This window comes from Cariama cristata, unplaced genomic scaffold (assembly GCF_000690535.1).
Source record: "Cariama cristata isolate BGI_N322 unplaced genomic scaffold, ASM69053v1 scaffold25713, whole genome shotgun sequence".
Taxonomy (NCBI): domain Eukaryota; kingdom Metazoa; phylum Chordata; class Aves; order Cariamiformes; family Cariamidae; genus Cariama; species Cariama cristata.
In genome coordinates this window covers 2,015-22,895 of record NW_009607025.1, presented here as the reverse complement: position 1 = coordinate 22,895, position 20,881 = coordinate 2,015, and the positions used below count along the sequence as shown (strand labels likewise).

The 20,881-nt window shown below is 37.8% G+C and overlaps 1 protein-coding gene across 1 annotated transcript in view; it reads right to left on the bottom strand.

Moving 5' to 3' along the window:
* The window catches only part of LOC104158829 (zinc finger protein 106-like), a gene marked incomplete at its 3' end in the record, with an annotated part of 20,845 nt that extends 6,487 nt beyond the window's left edge, over positions 1–14,358 (bottom strand). Inside the window, exons 1-6 of the mRNA XM_009696582.1 lie at positions 14,277–14,358; positions 12,891–12,952; positions 7,127–7,324; positions 2,853–4,949; positions 1,404–2,028; positions 504–573 (exon numbers count right to left, since the gene is read on the bottom strand). Coding sequence (XP_009694884.1) covers positions 504–573; positions 1,404–2,028; positions 2,853–4,949; positions 7,127–7,324; positions 12,891–12,952; positions 14,277–14,330 — 3,106 coding nt within the window. The remainder of the gene's footprint in view (positions 1–503; positions 574–1,403; positions 2,029–2,852; positions 4,950–7,126; positions 7,325–12,890; positions 12,953–14,276) is intronic.
* Positions 14,359–20,881: the final 6,523 nt, after the last annotated feature.

Below are 20,881 nucleotides of genomic sequence, written 5' to 3'. Positions count from 1 at the left end.
AAGAGTGAGGCATTCCATATTCATTTCCATTAAGGACAGGGAAGGAGGAGTCAAAAAATAAAAGTATTGCCAGAAACATCAAAAACAGAACACAGTCCAAGTTACGCAGAGTACAAGTTTTCTGGTGAGACCACTCAGAAGTAGAAAGCTGAATTAGAAAGGAGTGATGAGTGCTTCTCCCTTCAGAACTTCCATTCGAAGAGGCAACAAACCTCTCTTCCCTGAACAGGGGAAAGCAAAGGCTCCATCTGCACAACTGGGAACATGAACGCAGGCAGAAAGGAGGCACAAAGTCTTCTCTTAGAAATAACTCCTGACAAATTAAGATGGGACTCTTCAGAGAAGAATGCACTGCAGGCTGAAGAGCAGCCCATCCTATGATCTTCAGTAAGAGCCCAAGAAGCACCAAAGTAACATTAAGGAACTACCATTTCAGACAGATCAAAAATACTAGGTGTTTATAACCTCTATACCAGATGCATATACGTATGATACTCACTCACCTTTTTTACCTTTGATTTTTCTTCTCTTATTCCTTCTTTCTAGACTAGGGATTTCAGGAGAAGATCCCTCCTGCAAGTAAAATCATTTATTAACAAAAGTTATGAGAGTAATTTTGCCTAAATCAAAAAGTCAAACATCCACCGTATTTTCAACAATTACTTGTACACAAAGAAAAGAATATACAATTAATTTTGCACATTCTTGTATAACTCATCCTTTCCTCTGCCCTTAAAAGAGGAAAGGCAACAAAGTGAATGTTACGTTTTCATCTCAACTAGGAAGAAATATTAAATAAGCCAACAGCCTGCTAGTCGCTCAGATGTTTAAGACCACACTTGGGTCAGATTTTCTGCTCTACCATTTTAGTTGAAGGTCTAGAGGATTACATCAGTGAGGAATTAAAATTATCACTTTCTGCATATAAAATCATTTTGAGGATTTTGATCAGAAACGTTGGGTTTGGTTTTTTTTTCCTCTGTGGGTAAGTCCAGTGAAACAAATTCAGATTTAAGGATACCATTTTAAGTATGTAATTTTGTTTCCATTTCAGTTTTGAAATACCAAGATCCTTGCTACAACACCCAGTACTTCCACGGAAATATTTTAATAGCTCTCGTTTACCAGCACAGCATGCCAGTTACCAAATCAAAGTTAAAGAGCATTTGCCATTCCTACTAATTAAAAAAGATTAAGCAGAAGTCCTGCACTAGTAAGGCAGAAATGGAAAAGATTATTAAAGAAAAGTAAGTCAAACAAGCAAATTAGTTTGAGGTTATCAATGTACAAGACAATCAAATGGAGAAAGTCCTCCTTGCAGAGATCATTCCAAGGCTGAACGACCTTTGACAGGGGAAAAACATTTTTTAGTGCACCAAAGTTGGAGAAAATTGCACGCCTACCCCAGTTGCTCTTCGTTTCTTTCCAATTCCTTGGCTGTCATTCTGCTCAGTACCAGATGTGCAGCTACTGTCTGTAGCTGCATCTATGTTATTACACACTGCAAGAAGTGAAGCATTATTTGAAGCCGGACGATTTTCTTCTGAGATTTCTAGTACATTTTGTTTTTCAAGAAGAGGCGTTCTCTTCTCTGGGCTCTCCTGGTCTTGTTTTGTGAGGCCCGTGACCTCAGAGGTGGCCTGTAGGCTATGACTCCTTCCACTAGTCTCAGTTCTTTCACGCATAAATGGTGACAAAGGAAGAGAAGATGTCTCCCGTTTCAAGTCAGCCTCAGTATCAGCACTTGCCTCATACCCAGATGTTATGTGATGTGAGTGGCTGGCTGAAATTATTTGCCTTTGCCCGCTGTCTTTAATTTTTGCTTGTTCACTGAAGAAACTATAAGCAGAAGGACTTCTGTCTGCAATGACACTGCTTTCAGAAAAGCTACGTTTTCTGGCGGAACCAGACACTGCTAAGGAAATCCCTTCCCACTGGAATCCTTCCAGAGTAGACAGATCAGATTCTTCACCGAGTTCTAGACCTTCTTGCTCATTTTGAACAAGAGGCACCATTTCTATGCCAAACCTTTAACAAGATAAAAAGAAAAATAAACACACATGTTACAAACCAGCTAAATCTGGTGCCTCCCCCTTCCCCAAATGTACGACTGCTTTAAGAGATCTGGCAACTCATTACACAGGCATTCTGTGCTTTCTATCTCATCTGGCAATAGAATATCTTTTGTGTATCACAAAATTATTTAGTGGCTAAGAACTGACAGCATGATTTCCAAGTCAGAAATCATGTTGTTATAATTATTCCAAACCAAGTTTGGAATAAGCAAATACGACATCTTTTCAAGACTCTTCAAAAACTCCAGGTTTAAAGAAAGCGTTTAAAGAAAGCTTCAAAAGTGAAGTATTATACAATTTTTTCCTCTAAACACAAAACCAAACTGCATATCACATTAAAAGACTAAAAAAATGAAGAGGGAGCGTTTATTCTGCCTGCAGCAATGCAAGCATTTCTTATAGTGCTGAATAAATGAAGAAATAAGCAACTGTCCCAGCACTGTTCATATCCTGACTGCATTTTTACATTCTTCCACTTACTAGAACTTGAAAAGCAAATATTATTGCTAGTTTCCATATTCAGGCTTTTCTGAATTCCATACCAAAATCTTTTCTGAGCAGCAGACTACTATTACTTATCTATGGATAGACATCCACAGCAGCAAGCAATGATAAAAACTGTAAATTATTTGTAAATGCAAAAGATTGTGATATAGCAAGCTTCATTCTGAAGTCTTAGTTTTAGCACTCTGGAATTCATTCCAGATTTGGAGATAAACAGCCCTCTCCCCTCAACACAGACACAGAGTGGCATGGTTAGATCTGAAAGCTACCAACCTTGGTAAACCTTTGCCAAGTTCCTGTTTCTTCTTGGTTACCTGCTGGATGACTTGATCCCAGTTTACGTTTCGCCGGGAAGCATTAAGAATCTGCCTGAGGGTGGGTTTAAGCCCCGACTCCTTCTCAGTCTCACTTCTCCGATGGCCACTCACATTCCGAATGCGCCGTGCATTATTGAGATTGGGCTCTGGAAGATGTGTCCCGGCTTTGCTCTTCAGACTAATATGTCGTGTCAGGTCTCTTTGCAGAGAGGCAGGGAGGCCAAGTTTGCTTAAATCAGGAAGAAGGAGGCCTAGTGACTGGTTTCCTCCTTTTTGCAGCTCATGATCTGAAGGATTTTCAAAACCTTCCATTTCAAAGCGATCATGTGACTTGACACGCTCTTCATCCCCTTCTCCATCCTGTGAGGAGGTTTTCAAATCCACATGCAAATGGTCCTGAGTGCTTGATGGAGAAACTCTGGATTCCGTCTGAAACATAGAATCTTTTAGATCAGCAGAAGCAATACTTGAAGCTGCCGGCTTTTCACCATCTTCCTTTTCAGAGGTGGCATGTTTACTTTCTGGAGTGTCACAGGGTAAACAAGAACTAACAGAAGAACCCAGCTTTTCAACTCTTGCTTCTGATTTCTCACTTCCTGTTAAATCATCATCGCTCACATCTTCTAATGAATCTAGTCTGAACTCGTTCTTTGGTGATGCTTTCCCAGTTTCTTCCCTATTCTGGTCACTTGTATCCTTGCAAGAGCTTAAGGGAGCACTTTGCAAGGAATGGTTTGACTGACTATCTTTGGGGTTTTGTTCTGCTTCACTTAAGTTATTAACAGGCTCTCCAGGATTGATATCAAGAACATCTTTGTTACCTTGTAAGTCACCAGCACACGCACCATGCAGCTTCACTGAGTAAGAGGAGAAACTGTTTGTTTCCAGGTTCGGTGCATTCAAATGATTCTGCTCTTTGCCACTAGTTGAAGACAATAGAAGCTTGACGGTTTTTAAGAGACTGTTTGTGTCTTGCTTTGGGGAAGATAATTTCATATCTGTGATATTCAGAAGAGGGGATTTCAGTGATGGCATCCCATTACTTCTGCCATCACCTTTGTCAGGCTTTTCACCACTGGAACAGTCTTTCATTACCTTGCAAGAATCAAGGTGATCTGAGGTTACATTCGAAGGGGAAGATGCTTCCCATTTTTTAAGTTTTGAAAGGTTAACATTGGCTTCACAAGTTTTTCCTTTCATTGATGAATCGGTAAGAGGCATAAATATAGAATCCATTTTATCCGGAGTTTTAGAAACATTATCTTCGGACCGTGGTTGCTGCTCTACAGCTTTCTGGGATGGGTAGGGAGTCCAGCGATACATCTTATCTCTGGAAGGACTGCCACTTTTTCCACTGGCTCTTGAAATTTTGCTTTCTGGTTGCTTCGACATACCAAAATCCAATGCCCCCTCAGAAGGAAGTTTATCACTAGTAAAATCAAGCAAGTCACTCCTATTTTTTCGATCCCTGTATGGCAGAACATCAATGTCTTTCTCCTGCCGCTGCCATGCATATCTTTCCTTATATTTAATTGGCTCTACTGAATATGTATCTCCTGAGCTTCCAAAATTCCAGCCATTCATACCATGAGGACTAGATTTCCAGTTTCCTCCATAACTCTTGGAATTCCAGCTAGAAAAATGCCCTGTTCCTTCTGAGTGCCAAGCAGAATTTCTCTCCCTGGCACTGTGATGCCAATTTGATGTTCCTCCTCCCCGTCCGCTTGGATGCCAAACATTTCCAGAATTCCCATAGTTATGCCGATTTGAAGAGCTTCCTGAAACATTTTGGTGCCACCCAGAGCGTCCCCTTGGGCCACCTGAATGTCTGTTTATATTAAGGTTCCTCTGACAGTGTGAAAATTTGCCTTGTCTAGGACTAATATAATCATCCTTTTCCCACTTCCAGTCCCTCTGTGATGCATTATGATGATGCCACGATAACTGATCATAAGCTTCTCTTTCTTTGTAAGTAGCTCTCTCTTCTCGCCTTCTCTGTGATCTCCTGTCATCACATTCTAACTCCTGGTTGGCACAGCTTGGTTCAGTTTGCCTACAAAACAATTGAGAAAAACTTAAATTCTGATGCCATTCCATTGAAATCCAACAGCACACAAGCCTCACGCATTTTATTTGCACTGGGAAGAAAACTTTATTTTTTAAATAAAAAAACCAGATAACTTATTTAGCCGCTTTACTGTTCAGGCTTCTGTAGTGTTTGACTTTCAAAACTAATGTTGTACCTTTACTTAAATATGATATTTCAAAATTGCTTTTACAAGAACAACTGATTATAGTGCATGGACAGTTCAATAGACTAATTCTTAAATATTTCTGTTCAATTCAGAAGATAACATTCTTTTCTATTTTCAAGTTATTGGACTAATAAGAAACAAAGCTTCTTTCTGTTGTATAAGCTTTGTAATTTGAGTAACCTTGATAGACAAAAAATTCATCAGTAGTAAGATAATTACTTTTTCTGAAGACTATTCTGTTGGTATTAGATGGTGTAACTAGAGTGAATTGCTATGAAACACAAGGAAAGTTAGGCTGAGAAAACCAGTTATTCTACTTACTGGAGAAAACAATTGAGACTATGTCTCAGTTTATAAAGCTTAAGTTAAAACACTGATGTAGAACATTCACAGAAGTTGTACCTCAGGTACAAAAATATTTTCTTTTGTTTTAACCAACAGACTTGCACAGCCCACAGCATGCAATGCTGAGTCTGTATGAGCCTCCCAGAAGCACTATCTACTGCCCTTTGGATAGTACTCGTGCTTGGCAACTTACCATGAACACGTGGTAAATTATCACATGTACATTTAAAGATAAATGCTACCTTAACACCGACAGCTATTCCCAGGGTCAGCAGTCTAAATGTTCTACGTATTTATTGTACCAAATGAGGAGCTTTTATCAAAAGTTTTTCCAAAAACCGGTTACAGAAATGTTTCTTTTTGAGATTACAGGAATACATTCATCCTAGATCCCTGGACAAGCAAGACAAATCAACAACAATTGATTTGAGTAAACTGAAAATTCATATTGTACCACTCTTTCAGTTTCCAACACACTCCAGTTTTGCTAAAAGATTCACAAAAAATTACTCTTTAATGGGAAATGGCCTACGTCATAAGATGTCTAAGTGATACCGTAAGTTCTAGGAGCTGACCCAACTAGATTATGATCTAATGGAAACAATTTTGCTGTATTAGTAACTTAATCCATGAACTCCCCCCATCCCCAAATTGGCATCCAGAAGCAGGAGATTTTCTAAGATTTTAGTTGCTTCAGAATACCACTGTACTGACAGCATTACGTTTTTACCATAAAAACAGGAAAAATGACATTGTTGTCACCTATATTGACCAATACAAAAACATTATCATCATGCAGTACAGGGACACTTTAATGTGACAGAATGGTGTCAAAACCAAATAATCTCCACAGATTTGTGCACTTGGAGACAATAATTGAAATTCCTAACCACAGCAAACAAGAGCTGCTTTCAAAAATCATATGCCCCTTTAATACCATCGCCATGCCATAAATCTATTCAAACAGTATGTTCTCAACTGGAACACCATATTAGCAATGCACATTTGCAGAGTCACGTAGAAGATAAAAGGCAATATTTATTCTCTCTGCAGCCTTCTATTTCATAGTGAGCTACTAGAATTATGTTTAGTTAATGGCAAGTAGTAAGATAAAACAGGTAAGAAATTTCTTTCAAGGATTATGGGATTTCAGTGTGAAATTATCAAACAATTCCATTAATTTTAAAACCAGAAAGATTAAAATTTTGCAACAAAGCATGTTCAGCAACAGTTTCTAAAAGGCGAGGTTCCTACAGACACCCCCCCCCAAGCCCAACAATATTAGCACTATCGTTATATTTATTAAGCCTTTTAGTTAAATGGGTATCAAATATTAAAATCAAAACATTAGGGCTCTCAAAACACAAGGTTCCACACTAGGGATTTTTTTTATCCATAATGGAGAATAGCTGTACTTCCTTACCAGTAGCAGATCAACAGAACAAGAACATTCAGCAGAATCACATTTACATGTTGAAACTACAATATCCACATAGGTCTCCTGGATTGTTCTCATAACAAGTACACTGGCTACAGGCAGTTTACATTTCACGAGCACCTAAGCCTTAGGAACGTATCCTAACTGTGTTAAAAGCAATTCTATGGCCTAATTGGAGAAAGGAAAACTCACCGGTTCCGTTCCTTCCTTTGCTTGGTTAACTGAATGAGTTCTTTGTCAAGGTATTCTTCTTCTGCCTCTTCTTTCTCTTCTTCTTTTCTGTCATGGGCGTCAACATTGTCTTTGTGCAGCTGGCTGGAGATGTGCTTGGCATAGGCTGACAAACCCACCACTGTCACCCTGCACACCCGGCATTCATGGTTGCTGTCCCTAGGAAGAGAGGCAGAGGGAGGACTTTCAACTCTGCCAACAGGCATGGCAGCTATCTCTGGTCTTACTTTGTTTCCTCTGAATGTGCTTGAGATCAAGGCAACCAGGTTTTGCTCAGTATATTTAAGTTACTTGAATTCTCTGCCTTTTTCTTTCAAGGTCCAGTTTTTTGATGGTCAGTTTTTAAAAGATTTTTTTCCAACAATCAAGAGGTAAAAGACTTGGTAATAAAGCTGCGTTAACTGGGAGGAGGAATTCTTCTTGAATTGTTGTACTCAAAATCTTTTCAGAGGAAACATAGTGAGCGAGGAGGCACAGTGGAAGGCTTACAGAGCTAGCAGGAGCTGCTCTGAAGCCCATCCATGGTGCCAGCTGCACTGGGGAAGCCTGGTGACAGCTTCTACATTTAATCCTTGCCTTGAGCATTCCCCCAGTGAAATTTAGAAAAGGGAGGAGGCAGCACATGGATACAGCCAATCCTGATACAACATAACCTAAACTGGGACAGCTGAGACTGCTGCCTGGAATCCAAAGACTCCACAGCACAGCAAGTGATGGGAGGGTGTCTTCAGTTCACTGTACTTTATTTGGTTCAAGTGTGCACGAGTCTGCTTTCAACTTTATAGAGGACTCATCTCAAAAAATACAGAAATTATTTCAGCCGGAGGAAGTTGACAGCTGTGTCAGACAAATGGCTTTATTCATGTTTCAGTGTATACTGGATTAGAGTTACAATATTTTTTAATTTTGGGGTTTTGAGGGGGGGGGTTTTGTTTGTGGGGTTTTGTTTGTTTGTTTGTTTTTTTAAAAAGAAATTCAGATTTCCAAAAATACCTTATTTTTTCACCTGACAAATCCTTTCAATTCTCCACTGTTAAGGAAATACATCGTTAATAATAAACCTAAACAAGGAAAGTATGTTCACCAGTATAAAAAAAGTCAGAGAAAATCTTAATCAGAGCATAGTCCACTGCAAGTAACTCAGGGGGACCAAGTTAGGACTCACTGTCTGCCTCCACAATGATTTCTTCACTTCTACCATTTAATTCATAAAAGCAGATCTGGATATCCCCATGGCTCACTTGAAACCAAAGTCTTATAACAGTAGCATTATAATACCAACACACAGGTTCATGACTAGGGTCAAAAAAAACAGGATCCATAAAGAAAAAAGACAAACATGAGTCCTTGTTTTTTTAGAGAAAAGTTAAAAATAAAATGAGAAAGAGAACAGAACATGCACCTTCACTCAAGATATTAAGCCAACCTCCTTACTGAAGTAGTTAATGCAGTGTCAGCAGCTATGTTTTATTTATCGTGGAAATTTGTGGTTTTCCTACTAACACAGTTGAGATATTTAACCAATGCAGTCATTCAGGCACAGCTAGAGAGGGTTTTATTTTAAATAGACTAATTATTAAAAATCACACTTTTTACATTTAATTATTTTGTATGTTGCAGCCTAATTTCAGATGAAAAACGTGGATAAATTTCATTTACAAAGTCAGTAGCTCCCAAATTTAGTCTGTATTTTCCAGAGATGGGTATACTTCATTTTGCACATTTCACACTCACTAACAAATATTCAAAGCCCAGCTACTACCTATTGTACTTTGGGATATCTCATTTACCCAACAAAGATAACCAAATACAATCAGTAAATTTTACTAATGCTATCGGAAGAATCCTCTCCACGTTCATAAATGGCACAACTATGCATTGCTAATATGACTTATTTTTAACTTAGGTCATCAAAGAAGGCAAACTGCAAAGAGAAAGTTGGCTTCTTGCTGAAAAAGGTGTTCTTTATACATCATGTTCCACTTCAATCATAAGGGCACTTCAACGAGAAACATACTCTAGTGGTACTAATTAGGTTTTAGAGAACAATCCAAATCCTTCATAAGACCCATGCTTCAATTCTTTCATAAAACTTTCATCATCCTCATCTATAGACTAATGAAATAAATGCAAAGTTCTATTTATTTTGGACAAAGTCAGTGAGTTAGCAGCTGGCCTACGGCCAAAGACCTTCTTTCTGTCACTTCTAACTTGCGAGTTATTAATTACAAAGCTGTGGCTCTTGTACCCACTGACAGTCTGGAAAGAAAAGGCTCAAGTGGGTAGTGACTAGACTTCTCTGTTCCGCTCTTAATCTATATGAACCTAAAGAAAAAACAATGCTTTTTTTTTCCCCCTATATGAACAACTGCTTTAATTGAAGATGAATTGGCTAGGAGTTCAGATAGTTACACTTAAGGGAATTTAGATTTCCTTCAGTTCTTTCCTTCTCCTATCCCCATTAATATCAGCCAGAACTGGGCATACTCCACGACACACACTGATCATATCTACACATTTTCCTACCATACACGATCAGCACACAATCTTAGTTGTTCAACAAGGCCAAAAGCAGTTTGAAATAAACAGGACAAAAGTATCCTCAGTATGAAAACATCCAAGAGCTTTATTTACTGGATGTGTACTTCAGATGGCACACTCAATGTCCCTTGTACAAGAGCATTATTTCACTTTCAATTTTTAAAAAGAACAAGTAACAAAACAAAACACTAAGCTTTGTACTTGACATCTAATTCTCCTTATATATATCACATGGAGTAAAACTTCAAGAAGAACAGAGCCTTAAAATGTTTCAGAAAATTATTCTAGCCCTTGAAATTACTAAATTAACTTTAAAAGGAGAAAAGTGTGAACCAATCTATGCATTTCCTCTATCTCTTCCCTACAGGAAATCTAAAAAGTGACTTCTAGTTGGATGTTAAATTTGAAGGTAGTAAGATGCTGATATGACACACTTTAATGGTATTAACCTTGGTTACACAATTCAACCACACTCATGAGGCTGTTGCTTGTGCTTCACGTTTTCTACTTGGAATACCTTTTACTTTACAGGGCTGTAAGACTCCTAAAAGACTTCTCCTGAACTTAAATGGGAGGAAGAAGGAGAGGCACAGGGGAAGAGAACAAGGCTGCTACTGCACAGTAAAAAATGAAGTTCATTATTCATTTTGAGAACAAACATCTTCTATGTATTGCTCTGAAAGAAGTAACAAAGACAGTTACCTTAGTAACAGAAAATGTAATGATGATGAAACAAATTTAATTTAATTTCAGTCTTACGGAAAACCAAGAATTGTCAGATCACTTGCAAGCCACTGCAGACACAATATACAACTTCCAGAAATTACTGTTACCTTCAAGAGTCATAAACTAAAAATAAAAAAATTAACTTAGAAGGCCAGAAATAAAACACCAAAATGTGTGAAATTTTAAGCTGATCTCAGAATCATTGTCAAAAGAAGAAAGTCCAGAACAGAAATGCTCTACAAGTTAGCTGACCAGAGCTGTAAGTCAGCTTCCAGTGCAGAGGACATTCTGGTTTCTGAGCAACTCCTTCCCAGTTGTTCAGTAACAGAACAAATCCTTTTCACGCTCAACAGGACAGATATCAAATAGCACGATGCACTTGATCCCAGGCACATTTTCCGAATGTTCCTAGCTCCCAAGACCCAGTTGTGTGGGGCACAGCAGAGAAGAAAACAAAATTATCTGGGTTTTTTTTGGTTTTGTTTTCTTTTTAAGTATGTAGTTGAATTCAGAACAAAACACCCCAAGAAAGGTAGGGCTGAGCAAGGAATGGCAATGGCAGGAGGGAAAGGACAAAAAAAAAAAAAAAAGAGGAGAGAGTGGGCAATGTGAGGAACTTATAATTTTTATGTCCTCCATCTTTACTACAAAGCAATTTTTATTTGAAAAAAAATGAAATAGCTTCCAAAAAGCTGCTTTCATACATTTTCTCAATGTAACCCACGAACAACTTTGTTCATCTGGACAACTTGAAGATTTTCTGAAATCCACTAAAACAAATCTAATTTCAAGAGGGAAAGATTATTTAATTTTCTTTCTGATTTATTTTAACATTTTGATAAACCACACAACCCCTGCCTAAAGACAGGCTGATGATGGAGATTGTGAAGATGGAAGTTCTTTTCCCAGTTTACTAACCTACTGTGAAGCCCCAGACAAATTAATCAAATATTAAATGGAAGTAGAAATTAGACAACAGAGGTTGTTTACTGACAGTTAATATGCACTTCAAGGTAAAGAGTATCTTTTTACTCATTGCCCTGCAATAAGGGTTATTTTTTTATTTTAGAGAGAGAATTTGAAATGTTAGCAGATAAGTGGGCATACACATATGCTGTTAGTCTTAACCTAAAAACATTTTAAGGTGCTGATTTAGACAAACTACAGCAATAGTTAGCAAGTGTACACAACAGTGGTGTAAAATAATATACAGCTGGCTCAAACAAATGTCGTCTTCATCTGTGGCATGTATGTAATACAATCTTGTACTCCAAATGTAGACATTTTTCTGCAGCTATACATATGCTTTGCATATAAAAAGTTACTGAAGAGAAGTTAGTTTCTAACTTTCTCTAGTTTTGAAACTATAAAACAAAACATTTTAAGAGTTTTACTAGAATCCAACCTGGCACAACTTAACTACATTGGCATTAGCATCTATCATAGTCTAGATCAGAGTCATAATTTCACTCAGTCTTTCTTTAACAGAAGGGGCCTGGACCCCTAACAGCTGCTCTCACCTTACACAAAACAGAATAAAAGCTACATGAATGAGAAGCTAGCATGCAAACAGAGGTAGTTTACAATTTTTCTTCCCTGGATATAAGACAGATGTCCTGACAAAATGGATCTCCCACACCCCTAAGAGTTGAAAGAGAACCACTTCTTAGTCCTTTAAACAGTGTTTAAAATAGAGATTTGCCATTTCCATATAAAGTTCGTGCTGCAAGATGATTAAAAATTAGTCTGTAGATCAGATACTTAATTGTAGATTATCTGATCTCTCTGGCTACCTTAAAACCCATACACCTGAAAGCACTTTTAAGGGCATTCTGGTTACAATCTGACTCATTATCAAGATGATATTTGAATACCCTTTAACTCCCTCCTCCTGCTTTCCAACGGCTGCAAATAGAACTAAGGAAATCAGAAGGAAAACACCATCCACCATGGCTAGGTCCCTTTACCAGATAACTGGACCAGCTTGGCAGAAGACAAGGCAGTCACTCGAGCAGATTCAGACTTCACATCCAAGATACCAGTCTTCTCACAGTGGTTTGTTTTAAAGATCAACAGTTGTTTCCAGATCACTGAAAACTTCTAAAAAACATTTTAAAAAGGAAAATACTAGTGTTCATAATCGTGTCAAAGGCAGAATTCTAGCGCTTCCAAGAAACCAAGCATGAAACTGCCAAGACCTAAAAAACCATGTTCCTTAATTTTATTTCACTGCAGTCTAAGAAATACAGGAGAGCTTTCTTCCACATCATTGTTTGCCTCCTGAGTTTCTGACATTAAGAGAACATGTTCATTGACAGCTTTATCACACAGTACGCAACTAAGTGATGCATAAAAATAAATTGTGCAATTCAGCCTGTATGGGAAACAGGACATGACTTCCTCCAGAGAGTGACATACAAAATGCACAGAGAGGAAGGATGCAAGATTGTTCTCATACCTTCCCTTCAGGTTTTCAAGTTCTCTGTGGTGAAGCATGCTTCTCATGTGTTCTTCCATCTCCTTCGACATGGGGAAAAAAATAAAATTGGTCAAAACAAAGCAAAATGGTATATCATATTTGAAAAGCTCACTTTTGAGAACTCTCCTGCCTTGCAGGAAGGAGTACTCTACTCCTGTAGGGCTGAAGCAGTTGCCATTCCCATTTCTATGACCGTGAACGCACAAGTAGTCACACTCTCAGGAAGTCATATAATGTTACCTTTCCTGAGGAAGGACATACAGGAGTCATTAGAATTCAACAGAAGGGGAGGAGAACTCCAGGAGAAAGACAAATAGGAGCACATGTGGCAAAGCTTACTAGATTGATTTTTGACAAATTACTGTTAATCATGATTTTTATTACAAGTTTTATTGATACCACTCTCCAGAATCACACTGCTTAAAACACTCTTTTCCTGTGCAATCTGAGCAGTCTCTCTGTATTTGCATTGTGACACAGGCGTAATTTCACCATCGCATACTATTTTACTCTGCTAGATGCATTTCAGAAACAGATGTACACAACGTGTCAGTTTGTTGCTTACAGCAATATTGATCCATGAACTGCAGTGCTGCTGTAATAATTGCTACTGAAAGAGAGCTGCTGGAAGAGAAAGAATGTTCAAAACTCAGTGAAAGGAAGCAGTTCAGAAGATTTAATTTTCTCCTGGTGTCTGAGCCAAAGTGTTTTGAAATCTTCAAAGAACAGATACTAATCACCATCCCCTTTAGACCTTGAAATCCCATCTGCAAAGGGAAAGCAACACCTTCAACCTTGAAGAGTTGTGTGAATTAGTACATTGGCATTTGCAAGATATTCATATGCCTTCTGGCTAAGCAATATATGAAGGTCCATTAAGAAACACTCAGTTTCAATGTAAGCTTTGCATGATATGCAGCACACAGAAGATACACACCAAATCGACATATTAACGAAAACACATGCTGTGCTCCTTAATTCCACTTTCTCCTTCCATATGGAAATACAGACATCCCAAAAGGAATAAAAAAAATTTGTATATTACAGTATTCTTAACATATCACAACTTAGAGCCAAATGAGTCAAGTGCTTTTCACTTTAGTATCTTTATATAGCGACAGAAAAAAACCTCAAAGACCTCAATATTTTTAACATTCAGAATCAAGCATACTTCACAGCTCATTCCAAGAAAGATACTCCAAAGCACATGCAAATACATTATTTGATTTGTGATAGACCTAGATCAATATATTCCTGGTAGAGTGGAAAAAACCCTCATACTTAGCACAATTTTAAAATGGAAGCATTTCTTACACACATTTCTTATTCGTATCTACTGACAGATGTAAAGCAATCATTATTTACCTTTTTTGAGTTGTACACAATGTGACATAATATGCATTTTTGTTCTCGAACCATGCTTATTACTCTGGAAAGATCTTATCCCACACCTGCAAAATAAAAATAATTTAAAAAGAACATTCAGGATTACTTTTTTATTAATCTGTTTCAGTAAGGAAAATAAAAATAAGTTACTATTCATCAAAACACTTGAGCTGAGTTTCTTTAAGAGATTACATACCTCTTGTGCATAGTTAATACTCTTCAAAAAAATAAGATAGTTTTGAACAGTCATTTAAAACAGCTATAATAAAAAGTAAGTTTCCCTTTCTTTCATTTTGTTCCTTGTCCTCCAAGACTTGGCAGGCATTCTACAAGCAAAGAGAGATCTGTAGGAATCCTCTCAGCTACCCAAATCAGACTAACAAAACACTTTTCAACTAGGATGATGAGAGAGAGGGAAGGAATTGGGGAAACCAAGCAGGGCAAACTCCAATCTTTATTTTGGTACAGAGGGCACCTCATGTAAGGTATTTAAGGTCCTGGGAAAATGAAACAAAGGCGATTAATGACATCAAAGACCGTCAGCCTTCAAATTTTATCAGTCCATTTATTCACCATAAAATAAAACCTAAAGTGATTTAAATTCAGTGTTTTTCAAATTAACCTCCATAAGAACTACACATATGTCTGTGCCGAAATACTCAATTTAGGCAGCATTTTAAGATACATTCTCTAACATCATGCTTTACATGGGCACCTTATGTATTTGAATCATTAATAAAAGCTATTGATTTTCATTAATTATGCCCAACACTACAAGATTATTCAAAACTTTGCACCAGAATATTAAGCATTTTAACACTGATCTACTTAAGACTTGCATATACACAAATGAAAGGAGCAGGAGGTCAAATTAAATGCCCTATGTATTTTATCATAATGTTTAATTCATAAAGACAGCAGTTAAGTTAGAGATGTACATAACAGTCTAGGTTATAATACCAAGATGAACATGTCTGCAGAAGTAACAGGGAATAATCTTTACCCTTTTCTTTCTCTTAAAAGACACTAAAATGCAGAATGATCAAGCATGATAGTAATTTTTTATTGATCTGGCAGAGGCAGTTCCTCATCCTAAAGTGGAAAGAAACATCTTTTGACTACTAGGCATTTTCATATCTCCACACAAAAAGACAAATCTTTCCAAGCTTTGCTATCTTACATTAGTCAACTTCAGAGCTAATTTAGCTAATACCATCAAACCTAACCTACAACAGCTGCCTTCATCTCCACAGCTTACTCTACAAAGTTAATTCTAATTGTTTACCATCAACCTTCTGTATCAGGGGCATCAAACCCTCCAAATCTGGCGCTGACTAGAAGCTGTGAGCAAAGAACAAGACCTGGATTTTTACCAAATCCAGATTACCCAGAGTTAAAGCAGCTCTGACATTCAGTGGTACTGTCCAACTGTAAACAAACAAAAATAAGCAAGTAAACCTCCACTCACTGTAATTCCAAAATGTGGTTCTTTGACAAGTAACTTTTCTCCTCCAGATTTGCATGTCTATCTACAGTTAACATATGCATCAGTATCCGTCCAGCTTAAAGGGGAAGGAACTGAGAGTTGCAATAGCCCTTTCACCTTTAGAAAACGGAGAAAGTAGTTTCCTCCCTAAAAAAAAATTTGACATTATCACACCAAAACACAACAGGAGATTCAATCATCCTCTTATGTTCCCTGACCAGCATTCCTAGGGTGCCATTCTTGATCTCACCGAAATACCTGATAGTGTTTAAGTATGTATTCTCTGGCTACATCACATGGGCACCTGATGTACTCGTATCATCAGTAACAGCTGTTTATTTTGATAAATCACCCCCAACAAAGGTACAAGAACATTCAGAACTTTGCACCAGCCTAAGTCATATAGAGCACGCATATAAATTTGTATGATATCAGTGATGTGCATGCAAAAGCATCTGCCTTCATGGAAAGCAAGAACACAGAAATATCAAGTCTTGGAACAAATTACTTTGGAACCACATACAAAGAGTATAACTTGTTTTTAAACATATTTCAACTGAGACAGCAGTTAAGGAAAGTTTAAGTTAATATGAGACAGAAAGTGAGGTATTTCAGCCTCATGACTTTCCAGTAGGTTATTAGGTGAGTATAGGAGCACATCATCAACATACTGTTTATACACGGACCTGTGCAGCTGCAACAGATCTAAGAGAACTATGATTATACAAAAGCGACAAAGGTTTGAATGCCTATCCAATATAGGAGACATGTTTTAATGTGATTAATATGAAGTTACTCCTGAAAAGCAAGGCTGCTAATCCTTGCATCAATTCCAGATATTTCCTTTCGCATTAAAATATTCTGTACTCCCCCAACGTTCTTCACTAGCACTACTTTGTAGTTTAGCAGAGTAATACCCTCCATGGTTCAGGACCTTGTTCAAGATTACTCAAGTATTTACAGAATTCACTCCGCACACGGGTGAAACAGCAGCATGAGACTTAAATCAGGAAAAGCAGGCCAGTAAAGTATGGTGACTCGCTGACACCAGTTAGCACATAACATTAAAAAAGCTTTCACAAGTAGAGCTAACATTACACCTGTTTTGGCTAATTAAAACATATAGTAACTATACACGATTACAGGAAGAGTTTTAGGCTAACTGTCCAATCAACTGGGCATTACTTATGACAGAGTACTAAAAATACTAATGGAATTCAAATGCTATTGGATGTCACTATGAAAAGTAGAACTTTCACCTCCACAGAGAGAAGCCTTTAGGGGCAAGGACTCAGAAGGAAAGAGATTTAGTAGATGCTACAGGGACTGGGAGAAGCCAGACCCACGTTCTATTTCCAGATCACCTCATGACTTACTGGCTACATAGAGATAACCCACTTCCCATCATCCTTAGCTTTGTCCCAAATCCTGCTATAAAACCCATGGCTCACTTTAATGAAGTACTTCAATTTCACTTTAAAAGAACTTTCATGAAGTACTTTGAAAAACATTATAAATTCAAGGTATTCCCTCACTCACTATGCAATAGCAACAAGAACCAGACAGCTTTTGAGCTATGTAGTCAGCGATGGCATTTCATCTCATCATACACCAGTCTGTTCAATCACAAAACTTTCATACCGAGAAACTTCAGAAACAGAGCTTTCTCTACATAAATACAGGCATATTTGAATTCCTCACACAAAAAAAAAATCCCTTCCTTTAAACACCAAACAACCTTCAAGCTTTTATCAGATTTAACAGTTCATGCTTCTGAAATCTCCAACCTGCGGCGCAGCATAGGAAATTACTTCTTATGGGACGTTAATAGGAAAATAAGCTACTCTAAAAAATGAGCAAACTGCAAGCAAAGATAAGGTTTTGCCAAAAAGACCCTATCACCATATATGAGAAACACGTCAACAGCAAAACGCAAAGCCGTCAAAACAAATGAGATGTTATGACAACTTTGCATTTTGAAGGAATGTAACTCTTCAGTGGGCGATTTTTTTAATTGTTTGTTTTAAAGGGAAGAGATGCATTTTACAACCATGGGATATAAATGCCACTTACCCATAGCCTGCACCTGCCCAGAGCCTGGAAACACCATACAGTTTTAATTAACTTAAGCAAGTCTGCTACAGAGATTTTGGAGAACACTTCTCACAAGTAAAAATAGCCTACAAAGAAAATAAGGCATTAGACTACTTCCTGCTACAACATCCATTTGTCCACAGTTATTCAGCCTTACCGGATAACATACATTAAAAATGTACGTCAAGGTTAAATATGCTACAGATCTGTGGATGAACACTGACTATATTAAGCCACAAGTGCCATGGAGTGGGGCGGGCAGCCCAGCATTCCAGCTGCCTAGAAATCCTCAGGAGGTCTTACAGAGATCAGCAGCACTGGCCTGTCCAAAGGCCTGCCTAAATGCTGCACATCCCTACAGATAGCACTGGAAACTCTACACTTGACAAGAACAGGAGTCTAGAAGTTCACTGTGGCAGAATGCTCTGCAGTAACATGCTCCTCAGCTCCTCACAGGGATGTCGTTTCTTTTGCTTTAGTGACTTCTCTCCTGCAGCAACCAATTGCACACGTCCTTCTTGAGCTGTAGAAGGGCAATACCGCTGCCACAGATATGGGAAAGGAGCAACTCACCACAAAGTGCATTCATGAAATCTTTAGTTGGTTGATGGGAGGAAGTGGTGGATACAAGGTCATTTTGACTTGCAGGGAAGCCTCTTGCTCAGAAGAATTACAAATGGAAGTGTATTTAGGCCCTGGAAAGCACTTAAAAGAATGACGACTAGGCGAGACCATATGTAGTTTGATGATCAGCATAACTTATTTCCCTAATCTGCCAAGAAGCCTGGTCTTTTCGCAGGAAAACCTGGAGAATCCCACATAGGCCCTTGAAAGCTGTATCCAATCACCTACTGCGATAAATGAAGGCTACAAAACAGCAACGATTGTTAATCTAACTAAGTAATGCTTTATTAAAGCCTAGTAATACAGACAGATTTCTTAATGAAAAATTTTGTGGCTATAAAACCATTTCCCTGTATTACACACTGCTCCAAACATCAAAGCCCTGTACCGCTGTGAGAATGCTGTACAGAAACAGGCAATTCATCGTAACAAGACAGAGGCCTATGCTCAAATTTCATCACCTTGAGCAGAATTTATGTGGAATAAAGTACCAACATTCAAAGACTATCTCTCACTCCCAGATTCACTGCTCTTGAGGCATCTGAAATCACTGCGCACCCCCTTGCTAGACCGTAACTTTTACCAATTACCTTAACATTACTTCTGGGCATATGTGAGAAGGAACTTCTCAACACAACCCGACCAAGAGACAGAAACTTAAGGACTTACTAAAGTAAGTCATGACTAATAGCATTATTCTCCTGTAGTACCTGTATTTCTGTGACTTACAATAGAATTCACATCAGCTTATTCTGATAACCTTGTGTCACTTCACAAAAGGTCTTCAACAAACACATCTTTATAAGAATGACAGAAGTACCTGCCACTTAATTGTACACTTATTTCTGTAACATTTAGCTGTATCTTTTTTCTCCTTCCTACGCTATTTAAGCTCATAATACCCTTCACAGGTCTGCATACTATGTCCCTTTCACAGATTAGAACTTAAGAACAGCGACTCAGAAGCCAAATCAAAACAGACTACTCCATATATGCTATCTGTTGCAGTTCCACAGAAGCAGGTACTCAGCCTTGGCAAAATGACTCAGACTCCCTAAGAAAGACCTACACAGACACAAGAGAGCGTGTAAGAGAGCGTTCAGTCAGTCATCAGGCTTTTTCGATTTACTACAGAGTCTGAAGAACCACTGGAGAGTAATTTGAGGCACTCAGACCAAGCTAGTCAGGCCATTCTTCAGTATATGGAGCTTTGATGCCAAGTAAATTCAAATTAAGGATCCCAAACATTAAGACAGCAGTCATTAATGACCAGGCAATACAAATACAGTGATCTGTCTGAATTCTTACATCTCTGTAACATGGTTTGTCACAGGGCTGAATATTAGTGGCTCCATCAACTTGGGATAAAAACGTAAAATAGTTTAGGACTAGATGAGAAAAATCGCTTAAACATATGAAAAACATTTTTACAAAACCAAATAATTTATTTGTAATGCACAGTATCCTCTTACTTTCCTATAATCAGGTTGAGTCAGATAACATCTCAAATCTCATGACACCATCTGGTGGCAGAGTTCACAGATGATGATTATCAGAAGTCAAAAAGAATTTTATCTATTTTGATTCTGATCAAATTTAAATTCAATTCCAGATATCTTATGAATTTTGCCTTTACAAGATAAAGTGGAAAAAATAAATGGAAAAACACCTTAATTTTGCCTAGATGAAGTTATCTACAAGTCTTAGTATCTCTGTAGACAATTTGTATATGTATTTATAGGATAGTGGTTGCTGTTATTCTTTGTACTGGATATCACTGCATAGATTAAGACACATTTAGCTGACATCTCATCAAACATGTGATATTTTTGACACATGGTCTAGAAGTTACTCGAAGTTTGGTGACAGCGACCAAATGGACTCAGGTAATAGACTAACATAGTTTGGCTAAAACCAATGACTTGTTCCGAAATGAAAATGCTAGAACATAGCACCTATTTAACAAACTTGACATACAAAAATCAGTCAATAGTGGAACATACGCGGTGGTGCAAATGCAGTCACCTTGTACTGCCAGTTCAGTTGAAGTCAAGCAAGGACTAAAAAAGATAATATAGTTGCCTTTAACAGAAGAGGCTTCAGGATAGGAATCTATTTTCCAAGGTAAGAAGCCACAAAGCCATATTGTATTGGCCCTCAGAGCCTGCAATATTCATCCCAAATATTGCAGTGCTAATGGAGACACGCTTTCAAACTTCAGCAAAACTATCAACCAAATTTTTGGAAGGCTTAAGTGTTTTTGGTTTTGTTTTTTTTTTTTTTTTAGGCCAGCTTCTATCAGTTTAGCAAAATAGTCAGTTACCTTAATATAGTAATTGAGGCTTGTCTGAAAGAATTAGCAAATAACAAAAGAACAGAA